General features: G+C 38.1%; 1 protein-coding gene across 4 annotated transcripts in view; it reads left to right on the forward strand.

The window, feature by feature from the left end:
- The first annotated feature begins 497 nt into the window (after positions 1 to 497).
- LOC125657800 (acetylcholinesterase-like) overlaps positions 498 to 13,401 on the forward strand; it is a 49,093-nt gene continuing 36,189 nt past the window's right edge. Inside the window, exons 1-4 of one of the 4 annotated variants that reach the window (XM_056148755.1) lie at positions 498 to 623; positions 11,092 to 11,188; positions 11,368 to 11,443; positions 11,667 to 13,215. In XM_056148755.1, coding sequence (XP_056004730.1) covers positions 11,693 to 13,215 — 1,523 coding nt within the window. In that variant the 5' untranslated portion in view covers positions 498 to 623; positions 11,092 to 11,188; positions 11,368 to 11,443; positions 11,667 to 11,692. Of the gene's footprint in view, positions 624 to 6,828; positions 7,111 to 8,857; positions 11,499 to 11,666; positions 13,216 to 13,401 lie in introns of those variants that run through there. The other 3 variants (XM_056148756.1, XM_056148757.1, XM_048888576.2) reach the window with 3 other exon arrangements.

Here is a 13,401-nt window from a genome sequence, read left to right on the forward strand (position 1 = left end):
TAGAGGAATTTGACTTGATGTAAAGACATTAACCAAACACTGATCATCTTTATTATAGAAATAAAGAGCAAAAATCCCGACAGCGACCTGAATTCTGAAGGCGGTGTAGCAGAGAAGGGTTTCTATCGTAGAACGCTGTAGTAAGCGGACGGCCTTGACAGATAAAACCCGTTCCGGTCACAAGCACTGTGTTTTTTTGTTTTTTTTAGAGTTTCAATATAGTATTACAGAATTCATTAATAGCTTGGCTCTTAATAGTTATAACAGTTTGAATCAATATCAGTTTCAAGTTTGAAAATAATTAATATTTAAATTTATCCTCTCCCCATCTCTCTCTCCATTTCTCTCTCTCTCGTTGCCTAATTCACAGAGCGCGTGAACTATATGCTATATAGTATATAGACGGAGAATTCCGGTCACGATTATAACCAATCAAATGGTACCAGTGCCTTTCCACGACATAATTTAAATGTACGATGACTAGAGCCGAGTTGCATTGGAAAGGCCGGATAGGAACCAGAGCGAGGGATGGCTCCCGATCTTCTAAGTTTAAATTTTAAATGCCGTCTGACATTCTTTGTCCAACATTCCTAAATGAATCGTGGATATTTACTATCAGTACGGTAAGAACGTTCCTAGTCTGTACCATACTTTTCTTCTTTTTATAAACTTTTAAAACCTATTTTCAAAATTTCATAGCCATCTTTTTTTTAACTTAATGTATTAATAAAATTTGTAGCGATGTTTTGGGTTTTTTAAAAAATTGATTTATATATTCCTAGAATTTCCTAAGATTTTTAAAAAATAAGAATCACTCTTGGAACCTGAGAGGGTGCTCAGATTGGTTATTGTACGTAGTGCATGTAAGTAAAATCACTGAATGCCTAAATACGTCCATAAATACATGTACACACGTACATGTATGTGTAAGAGATAATCGAGAGAATATTGTGACAAAAATTACTCCAGGATGATAATGATGTATTTCAATTGCTGTTATTATCAGCCACCATATTTTACCACTGTTTTTATTTTTTAAATAGAATAGACCTATTTGTCTCTCTTATATATATATATATATATATATATATATATATATATATATATCAAAGACATCAAAGTCAGAAGCTGACAAGTATACCCGTACCTATCTTATTATCTATCTATTCATATCCACACATACAGGACTTCTTAGAAATGCTGTCGTGGCAGAAATAGACAGCTATATGCCCGTATCTAACGCAGCATTAAGCGTATTGTTCGTAGTTCTATAATGATAGAAATCCTTGGTTTCCTTAACGTTGATGCAAGATATGTCGATCAACTAATGCCTCTTCCAGCACCCTTTTATTACTCTAATATCTCTAAATCACGGGTTAAAGACAGCGACCTTTAGCAGACACTGGATAAGACGGTAATATCTTAATTTCCTCTTGTCGATTTAAAAATAACAATTTCTTTTCCAGGCCATTCAAACAATGTTGATATCATTGCATGTATTACGATAATGAATTACATACATATATGTACTTGTCTATTAAGGGAATATATTCCTTGGATATTTGGTATTGATAACACCCATTATCGTATTCTTTTTCTAACGGAATTTTTTTTTCTTAAAAAATGTGTGTTAGTTGTAGAGAGAGAAAGAAGAGAGAGAGAGAGAGAGAGAGAGAGAGAGAGAGAGAGAGAGAGAGAGAGAGAGAGAGAGAGAGAGAGAGCAACCCCCCTTTGATTGAAATTATTTAGCTAAAATGATCTTTTTTTGTGGGGTGGGGGGGGGTCGCACCCTTTAAAGATTGTCTGCATCGGCCCCTGATTCTACCTGTACATTTGAACGTGTAGCAGATAGTTGAAATCATGGGTAAATAACATGTAATGCACCAGGGGAAAATTCCGGTGTAATACATCAGGGAAAATTCCTGTGTAACACAGCAGGTAAAAATTCCCGTGTAACACAGCAGGGAATATTCCTGTGTAATACAGCAGGGAAAATTCCTGTGTAACACAGGAGGTGAAAATTCCCGTGTAATACATCAGGGAAAATTCCTGTGTAACACAGCAGGTGAAAATTCCCGTGTAACACAGCAGGGAATATTCCTGTGTAATACAGCAGGGAAAATTCCTGTGTAACACAGCAGGTGAAAATTTCCGTGTAACACAGCAGGGAATATTCCCGTGTAATACAGCAGGGAAATTTCCTGTGTAACACAGGAGGTGAAAATTCCCGTGTAACACAGCAGGGAATATTCCCGTGTAATACAGCAGGGAAAATTCCTGTGTAACACAGGAGGTGAAAATTCCCGTGTAATACATCAGGGAAAACTCCTGTGTAACACAGCAGGTGAAAATTCCCGTGTAACACAGCAGGGAATATTCCTGTGTAATACAGCAGGGAAATTTCCTGTGTAACACAGGAGGTGAAAATTCCCGTGTAATACATCAGGGAAAATTCCCGTGTAGCACAGCAGGGAATATTCCCGTGTAATACAGCAGGGAAAATTCCCGTGTAACACAGCAGGTGAAAATTCCCGTGTAACACAGCAGGGAATATTCCTGTGTAATACAGAAGGGAAATTTCCTGTGTAACATAGGAGGTGAAAATTCCCGTGTAACACAGCAGGGAATATTCCCGTGTAATACAGCAGGGAAAATTCCTGTGTAACACAGGAGGTGAAAATTCCCGTGTAATACATCAGGGAAAACTCCTGTGTAACACAGCAGGTGAAAATTCCCGTGTAACACAGCAGGGAATATTCCCGTGTAATACAGCAGGGAAATTTCCTGTGTAACACAGGAGGTGAAAATTCCCGTGTAATACTTCAGGGAAAATTCCTGTGTAACACAGCGGGTGAAAATTTCCGTGTAACACAGCAGGGAATATTCCCGTGTAATACAGCAGGGAAATTTCCTGTGTAACACAGGAGGTGAAAATTCCCGTGTAGCACAGCAGGGAATATTCCCGTGTAATACAGCAGGGAAAATTCCTGTGTAACACAGGAGGTGAAAATTCCCGTGTAATACATCAGGGAAAACTCCTGTGTAACACAGCAGGTGAAAATTCCCGTGTAACACAGCAGGGAATATTCCTGTGTAATACAGCAGGGAAATTTCCTGTGTAACACAGGAGGTGAAAATTCCCGTGTAATACATCAGGGAAAATTCCCGTGTAACACAGCAGGGAATATTCCCGTGTAATACAGCAGGGAAAATTCCCGTGTAACACAGCAGGTGAAAATTCCCGTGTAACACAGCAGGGAATATTCCTGTGTAATACAGAAGGGAAATTTCCTGTGTAACATAGGAGGTGAAAATTCCCGTGTAACACAGCAGGGAATATTCCCGTGTAATACAGCAGGGAAAATTCCTGTGTAACACAGGAGGTGAAAATTCCCGTGTAATACATCAGGGAAAACTCCTGTATAACACAGCAGGTGAAAATTCCCGTGTAACACAGCAGGGAATATTCCCGTGTAATACAGCAGGGAAATTTCCTGTGTAACACAGGAGGTGAAAATTCCCGTGTAATACTTCAGGGAAAATTCCTGTGTAACACAGCGGGTGAAAATTTCCGTGTAACACAGCAGGGAATATTCCCGTGTAATACAGCAGGGAAAATTCCTGTGTAACACAGCAGGTGAAAATTCCCGTGTAACACAGCAGGGAATATTCCTGTGTAATACAGCAGGGAAAATTCCTGTGTAACACAGCAGGTGAAAATTCCCGTGTAACACAGCAGGGAATATTCCTGTGTAATACAGCAGGTGAAAATTCCCGTGTAACACAGCAGGTGAAAATTTCCGTGTAACACAGCAGGTGAAAATTTCCGTGTAACACAGCAGGGAATATTCCCGTGTAATACAGCAGGGAAAATTCCTGTGTAACACAGCAGGTGAAAATTCCCGTGTAGCACAGCAGGGAATATTCCCGTGTAATACAGCAGGGAAAATTCCTGTGTAACACAGGAGGTGAAAATTTCCGTGTAACACAGCAGGGAATATTCCCGTGTAATACAGTAGGGAAAATTCCTGTGTGACATAGCAGGGAAAATTTCCATGTCATACAGCAGGGAAATTCTCATGCCATACAACACGGGAAAATTCCTGTGTGTTATAAAGCAGGGAAAATTCCCGTGTAATACAGAAGAGAGGAAAATTCCCGCGTAATACAGCAGGATAAATTTCCATGTAATGCAGCAGGGGGAAATTCCCGTGTAATACAGCAGGGGAAATTCCTATGTGATACAGCAGGGAAAATTCCTGTGTATTACAGCAGGGGAAATTTCCGTGTAATACAGCATGGGAAATCCCCATGTAAAACAGTAGGGAAGATTCCCGCGTAATACCGCAGGGAAAATTCTCGTTTTAAACTCAAGTTCCTTATCTTGGTCTACAAAAATGTTAATAAAAATCCTTTGATTTTAATTTTTTTAAAACAAGATTCACCCCTGACAGCAGATACTCTCTCATCCCCATGGTAATCTATAAAGTGCCATAAAATTGATTTAATATACATTTTATTCCGATTTCTCAACATATTTTTATTACGTAACGTAAACGAATAATTAACTCTGATGCTATTTGCTGATAAACTAAATTCATCAATTTAAGTACTTATCATCTGAGGTTAACCTGGAATAAATGTACAGTTAGAAAAGTAGAACCAAAATATTGACTCTTTCATCTTTTCTGAAGAAGATAAAAGTTTTCTGTGTTATATTATATACATCTCCCCGCTGTATATTACAAGGATTCCTCTTCAGTTGGATGAGTTCTCGTGGTACATAATTAAGACTTTGTTGTGCTTTGATAAACACTCTACAGATCTAGCGTTTATATTAGAATTTCAGAAGCAATACTTGACACAAATTCATCAAGAACCAGGCCCAATTTAATAACCAAGACCCTCGACAAAATTAGAACATAAAACCTAAATCAATATAATCTACTTCTGCACTGTACCGCCATTTTCAAGACATTGGTTTGGAGTTTTCTTTCTCTTTTATAAGCTATACTTTGATATCTTAAGTACTTTTATTTTTTCCACGCACATCTATATTTCATGACTAGGAACCAATTCCCACTGTGTAAAATTGACATTAATTGTTGGAAGTAACACGACTGTCAATAGTGCGGCTACTCTCTACGTTCTACAGCGGTCCAAAGTGCCGTTTTTTGAATGACGGGACGTTAATTTATTGGATCTATGCGGCTAAATTAACCATATGGATATGCATTGTCTTGTTAATTCTTCCCCATGTAGTCTGAGTTCTACAGAGATTCCCAAAGAGATCTACAAAATTGTATGGTTTCCTTTCGTGGGTCTGTCACTGGAAACCATTGTCCATTTCAATATTCTGTCAATTTCTCATTTAAACGGAACATATCCTCGCGGCACACAAGGAATTGCGTTCATTTCGTTGAAATTATCATAGGTTAAATTCATCCTTTTCCTCTTATATTTCTAATCAATATTGCAATTTACAAATTAATATATCATCCAATTATTCTCGAAATGAATTACCTTAATTAAATATTGTTCAGGGACACCTTTAAAGAAAATACAAAAGTTGCTAGTACTTGCATGTATATATCCTTTTTAGATCAATAAATTAGATTAATAAATATTTTATAGCTCTTTCCAGATATTTACTGGCGATTTATTCATTGAAGTCAATTAAGCGAATTAACATAGAACACGGGGCATGTGTATAGACAGTGACAAACACACTTTCCACAGCTCGTAACTCCATGTAAGAAATAAATTTTATGTTAAAAAATATGCGAGGGTATAAACTGCGACACTTCACATGTACTCCATGAGACGTGTTAGCCAATCATAAAAAGTGCGCCGACGTGAGACGTCAGTGTTAGCCAATCATAAAAAGTGCGCCGACGTGAGACGTCAGTGTTAGCCAATCACAAAAAGTGTGCCGACGTGAGACGTCAGTGTTAGCCAATCACAAAAAGTGCGCCGACGTGAGACGTCAGTGTTAGCCAATCATAAAAAGTGCGCCGACGTGAGACGTCAGTGTAAGCCAATCATAAAAAGTGCGCCGACGTGAGACGTCAGTGTAAGCCAATCATAAAAAGTGCGCCGACGTGAGACGTCAGTGTTAGCCAATCATAAAAAGTTCGCCGACGTGAGACGTCAGTGTTAGCCAATCACAAAAAGTGCGCCGACGTGAGACGTCAGTGTAAGCCAATCATAAAAAGTGCGCCGACGTGAAACGTCAGTGTTAGCCAATCATAAAAAGTGCGCCGACGTGAGACGTCAGTGTTAGCCAATCATAAAAAGTGCGCCGACGTGAGACGTCAGTGTTAGCCAATCACAAAAAGTGCGCCGACGTGAGACGTCAGTGTTAGCCAATCATAAAAAGTGCGCCGACGTGAGACGTCAGTGTTAGCCAATCACAAAAAGTGCGCCGACGTGAGACGTCAGTGTAAGCCAATCATAAAAAGTGCGCCGACGTGAGACGTCAGTGTTAGCCAATCATAAAAAGTGCGCCGACGTGAGACGTCAGTGTTAGCCAATCATAAAAAGTGCGCCGACGTGAGACGTCAGTGTTAGCCAATCATAAAAAGTGCGCCGACGTGAGACGTCAGTGTTAGCCAATCACAAAAAGTGCGCCGACGTGAGACGTCGCTGTTCATATCCACGTGAATTTTCAAATTTCTTATAATTACATTCTACTTTCATTTCTGTTGGAATTTCCAGTCATTAAAATAGTAAATTTATCAAAATTCATACGCGCATTGTTACGTGTTCAACTGCAACACATCCATGAGGAAGTATGATTGCAATTTGTAGAGATATCAAAGGCGCAAACGTTGGAAATATAGATGTTGGTTTATGTTTTCTCGGAATCTCAATTTTTGGTCTGTGACGAATTTTTCGAATGCTAATAGGACCAGATAATATTTTCCGATATAATTCCATAATCCGCCATGTTTTAATTACCGACACAGCACGGCCAGGATATCAGGAGACTCACTTCAAAAGATGAAATCCCTCAGGGACAGTTGCCAGATTAAGAAATTGGTGTTTATCCTCGCACCACTTTGTTTTCAGAATGTTATCGACACAAACCATGAACAAATTGATGAAAAGGTATTTATGGAATTTTGTGATAATTTTGCTCCATGCGCCATCAAACTATGACAGGCGTCAGAATATTGAACGAGCTTTGGCTAGGTGTCACTGATTTTTTTAAGCGATACAAGAAAAAAACTTGTCTCGTACAAGGATGATACCATAATGATAGTGGAATTTTCCGAGTTTAAATTTAGATTGGGTAAGATGAGAGCATGTGTCTAGATAATGATGAAACAAATCGCTTGTTTCGCTCCCGTGTTTACAGGAGCTTGCTGAAACTGTTCGCTGAAACTTCTACATTGTATCATTTCAATGGAACACTATTTTACTTGTACTTACATGTAAGTTTGTTATTCATTCGGATCTTGGAACACAATTCGAATTGCCTCATGATCATTAGAATAATAGTATTGTTTTCTCCTATTAGCGATTTCTTTTAATTGATTTTTTTCTGGTGGCCACCCCTACCCTAGGATTTGCACTTGGTGCCAGTGCCCCACCCCTGGGGTTGCACTTAGTGCCTTGCCCCACCCTGTGGTTGCACTGGATGACCGTGTTAATGAATGTCACAATATGCACATTTTCAATGTTTTTGCCTTTGACATCTTTATAACTCGTTATGATAAACATTTCCCCATGAACACGCTTCCGTTGAGCTGCTTGATAAAAATAGTACGTCTATTCTAAAGGCTGGAAATAACAAATTGTTCAAATTAATATTGTTTATATGAATAATACACAACCTGAACAATCTTTCTTGCGAACCCTATAAAGAAATTAAGGGGTTGGCCCCTAATATTGAATATCCTAATTATTTCGAATCTGGAAAATATTCAGTTTGTTAATCGCTGTAGAACAAACGTTGGACAATATTAAGTTTTGGAGACAGGCTCCTAAAATGAGCTCCAGGATGGGTCAAAGGTATTTTATAGATATATCAAAATCTGTACAGAATTCGTAAACATTAATGAAGTACCGGTGTTTGTATTAAAGTTCTCCAACAACTAATATTAACGTCATCAAAATGGAGATTGCTTAATTACGACATAAGGGATCTAAAGGGCATACTGGACGGAAGATCAACTCGTTGCTCGCAACGAGATCGTGTCTAGTTATCATTATCATTACATGTATTTTCATTATTATTAATTTTATTTATTTACCTATTTTTCCATATTTTTGCAGCATGTGTAATGTAGACATGATATCTGATTATAAACAGAGGATATTCGGATTGATAAGAACTCCTTTGCATGACATTAGACATTACATATTTTAACAAACAAACGAAAAAGCAACATGTAGCTCAACACTGGAGTATCGGGCTCCGGGGTTCAAGCCCCAGCAAAATGCTGTAAAATAATTTTGAACAATATTACTGATTAGCGTTGTTACTGACTCGTGCTGTCTACAAAAATGTGTCGGATTGTTCTAGTCCATAAAAGGCGAGACGAAAATGAACCTTCTATGAACTTTTACAGCCCGAGAAAACTGTACATAGTCACTAACAAACCTAATAAGTGTTTTATTTTGTCGAGGATCAATATGTCATACATGTAATTATGTACAAGAAAGAAATGCAGTTAAAAAAGACGTTCCGGACGCCATGTCTACAGCAGCTGGTAATCACGTGACCCGTCATATCCACACGGCGGGTGTGACCGGTGGACAGAGGATGCTTGCTCCTCCTGGGCACCTTGTCCCACCCCTGGTGTGTCCGGGGGTCCGTGTTTGCCAAACTATCTATTTTGTATTGCTTATAGGAGTTGTGAGATAGATCACTGTTTGTTGTCTTCGCCTTTATAGGAGTTGTGAGATTGATCACTGTTTGTTGTCTTCGCCTTTATAGGAGTTGTGAGATAGATCACTGTTTGTTGTCTTCGCCTTTATAGGAGTTATGAGATTAATCACTGTTTGTTGTCTTCGCCTTTATAGGAGTTGTGAGATAGATCACTGTTTGTTGTCTTCGCCTTTATAGGAGTTGTGAGATAGATCACTGTTTGTTGTCTTCGCCTTTATAGGAGTTGTGAGATAGATCACTGTTTGTTGTCTTCGCCTTTATAGGAGTTGTGAGATAGATCACTGTTTGTTGTCTTCGCCTTTATAGGAGTTGTGAGATAGATCACTGTTTGTTGTCTTCGCCTTTCATCCAATGACGATGCGTCATTCTAGTCCAAGGCAAAACAAGTGAAGCTATACAGAAAGTAATAAAACAATACACATAGGATCATTGAATTGGAATCTATACTACACATGGATACTTGCATATTAATTTGACATATTGTACTCTTTGAAATTGATTCTTTAAAAGATTGTTTTAAAAAAAATCTATAGAAAACTTCGAACTTCTACTATGTTCCTGCGACTCATGTTTTTGAATAAACACGGTCAATTCTTCACAGTACGCAAAGAAATTTTCACATAATTCAGACTTTTTGATTCAGTACTAGTGGTTCTTGAAAATAGTATGTTTTAAATATCCCATTCTCCTTTCTTAATCATCTTTCTTTAAATGGTAGCGTGCCCAATCATTTGATATCATTTGAATTCCGTCCATACAATAATGTCGTATGCTGCGTTTGGCAAAAATTGGATCAAAAGTTATTGAGGGAAAAAACCCTATAACACATGTATATTTATTCATTTATTTAATGTAACTAAGAAATGATTATGTCTATTTATCATATTAATTAGTATATCGACAGTTGTATTTAAAGTGAGAACCCTGTAAGTTGAAAGAACTTGTGTTCAAACCGTTTGTATAATATACACTTATACAATAAGATATGTTCAAATCAATCAATCAGATAAAATAAAATGAAAATGTGGAAAGTTTACACAATGCAGATAGGCAAACGCGGAACACCTTTTGAATGAAAAAGGGCACACCTCTCTCTCTCTCTCTCTCTCTCTCTCTCTCTCTCTCTCTCTCTCTCTCTCTCTCTCTTATGAAATCCATCGGAATCGACCTCTTGTGACTTTTAGTAAAAAACATCTTAATTTTACAAATGTCGTTGTCAGAGCCTGTTTGACATTACAAGGTATACAGGATATTGCATTGTGCATGTACTTTAGGAAACTTTTGGCTCCTTTTGTTGAATGAAATCTGTAAAATAGATATACACCAGTCTTCCGTTGCTTACAGTAACGTAATGTATAGTAGTGCCACAAAAGATTGCATACAGTCACTATCATGTCTGTTGGAAAGAGGCCAGCAATATTGGAAGAATGAAGAAAGGGGAGATAAACAAATTTAATAGTATGAGCATTGTGTATTCTTAAACAAATTGCATTTTATACACGAAGAAAATAAATAAATGCACTGGAGGTTCCCTCAAAGAAATAACAGGGTAGGTTTCGTGCGCTAACTGTTGGTTTGTGTATATTTTCTGTACAAGTTGTTTACGCAGAGAAACGTAATATTAGATTCGTATGCTTGTTTGATCGGTCAGAGGGGGTGCCTCGCATGATACGGAAAGCAGACACGACCAAATGTTCCGAATTATATGTGTCATATTTGACGTACAGTTTTCTTGCAGAAGTTTTTCATTGTTTTGCTTTCTCATTTGTACATGTAGATATGGTTGATGGCTTATGACTTTAATTTTGCATTCATTCATGAAGTACCAAAAAAAAAAAAAGAAAAGTGAAATGAGACATAAAATCAGCAATTAATTTTTTTTATGTAATTGTATCGCAATGAAACCGGACGATGAAGCCGCAATATACTTGCATTTTCGATCATATTATCGACCTTCGAAAAAGTTTACTTTCCCAGTAATAAAAAAAAATTAATCTATGTATGTATATTTCCCCGAAGCTTTTGCTTGGAATCGATACCAGCACATATACATGCATATGACCTAACAATCTTACTGTCATTATTGAACGCACAATGCACGTAACGAGAATAAAACCCATGTCAACTTTTATCTCATTTTCTTAATAATTGAGTATACAAGTAAATGAAGTATTTACATTCGTTTTTATCGACAGGGCCGCCAACAATCCAAGAGGTCTGCACAATGATTCAACTGGCACATAGAAGCTTCTGTGTTTCCGCGCAGCTGATTAGCTAACTCGTGTTTGGGAGGTGAAACTCGCTCCCATTGATTCCACACTGAAAGAGATCTTTAACGATTTTTTAGCAATATAGATTTAATTACAAAAACCGGGACCGTAGCTATTAGTATATGTAATGGATGTTAAAGAACTTTAATAATGTATTTTAGATGTGAAAATTTTTGTTATCATTGTTATCGCATTTTGTAGGATTTAAAAGAGTGTATCGACTGAGTGGATTAAGCGTACTATGAATTTTCGTAAAGGAAATCATTTTTGACAAAAGGTATTCAATGTGATATTGAAATGGGATGTAACTTGATTTATAAAAGATATTAAAGGTATGATTCTTCATAATATCAAATGATTTATTTCAGCGCGACAGTGTGTTCTATTAAGTTAGTCATTGTATATTATCTAAATCGACTAAATCGAAAATTAAATAAAAGTGGAAGGTGCATGACGTGCATTTCACATTTTCCGTGTTTTATAATTTTTTTCATTTTCAGAGTGGTGCGAATATTGTGATGACGTCATGGATGTTTGGGACCTGATATTCCTTATTGTGTCCTTGTGTTGGTCATATGACGTTCTGTCGGCAACACATCACGAGTTCACGGAGCCCGTACAAACAGATAAAGGGAAAATTGTGGGCAAAAAACTACATGTAAAGGGATTAAACTTAGACGCTTACTACGGCATTCCATTTGCCAAGCCTCCTGTTGGAAAGTATCGCTTCAAACACCCCCAGCCCCCAGACCCATGGACGAATATAAAGCAGACGGTAGAACTCCCTCCAGCGTGTATGCAAGTGTTTGACACGACTTTTCAAAACTTCACGGGAGCTGATATGTGGAACCCAAACACCCCAAGGAGAGAGGACTGCTTATACCTAAACGTGTGGGTACCCAGAACGACAGAATCTAAAAATAAATCTGTGATGGTGTGGATTTACGGTGGTTCATTCAGTTATGGATCTATATCTTTAGACGTTTATAATGGGAAATATCTAGCCGTAGAAAATGATGTCATCGTTGTATCTATGCAATATAGAATAGGATCGCTGGGGTTCTTTGCTGGTTCCTCTCCAGAAGCGCCCGGAAACTGTGGATTATATGACCAGCTTATGGCACTTGATTGGGTACAAAGAAACATACATAATTTCGGAGGTTCCCCTAATGACGTGACGCTGTTTGGTGAAAGTTCTGGAGCAGCGTCCATTGGTTTACATCTATTATCCCCCCTTAGTCGCTCCAAGTTTCAACGAGCTATTTTACAGAGTGCAGGGCCAACAGCCCCCTGGGCAACCATTACCCGCGAGAAAGCCATAGGGAGGGGTAAAATACTGGCCAGAAAATTTAATTGTGAAAGAAATTCAGAATTAGAAATGCTGGAATGTATGAGAAAAATCAACGGATCAGAATTTCCAGAGAATGATTTTGTCCTGGACGCTAATGTCCTGCAGTTCCCGTTCGTTCCGATAATTGATGGAGTATTCTTGATCGAACATCCTGACATTTCATTCAAAAATGGGAATTTCAAGCGTTGTCCAATTCTTCTTGGGGCAAACACAAATGAAGGTTCCTATTTCCTCGTATATAGTACTGAAGCATTCAATAAATCCCACAGCAGCCCAATAGAGCGCGACCAATATCAAATAGAAATGAAAATACAGTTCAGGCACTTTCCACAACATCCAACGGAAATAAATAATTTCGTTTTAGACGCAATAAAATTTGAATATACGCCATGGTCCGACCCTTATGACCGTTTCCTTCTTCGGGACGGTGTGGAAGCGGCTGTTGGGGATTTTAATTTTGCATGTTCCACGGTCGACCTCGCCCGGGAGTACGCTTTTGCTGGTCTGAAGGTGTATTACTATCTATTCAACCATCGCTCGTCAGTGAACCCGTGGGGCAAATGGATGGGGGTGATGCATGGGGACGAAATCATGTTCATGTTTGGACAGCCACTGGACAATAATTTTGAATACGAGACCAAAGAAAAGAGATTGAGCAAGAAAATAATGAAATATTGGACCAACTTTGCCAAAACTGGGTAAATATCAGTTAACTGTAGTCTTCTAGTATCTATGATACAGTAATAAATGCGCACAGACGTGATCTAAACCGATCCAAAACATGGGCTTTCTACCTTTTGAAATGTTTAGTATCAGCAATACATGTACATTTTTTTTTTATAGAACTGAATGACGTATAGCTGAGTGGCTCAGTAGGTTAATGT

This window comes from Ostrea edulis, chromosome 9 (assembly GCF_947568905.1).
Source record: "Ostrea edulis chromosome 9, xbOstEdul1.1, whole genome shotgun sequence".
NCBI lineage: Eukaryota > Metazoa > Mollusca > Bivalvia > Ostreida > Ostreidae > Ostrea > Ostrea edulis.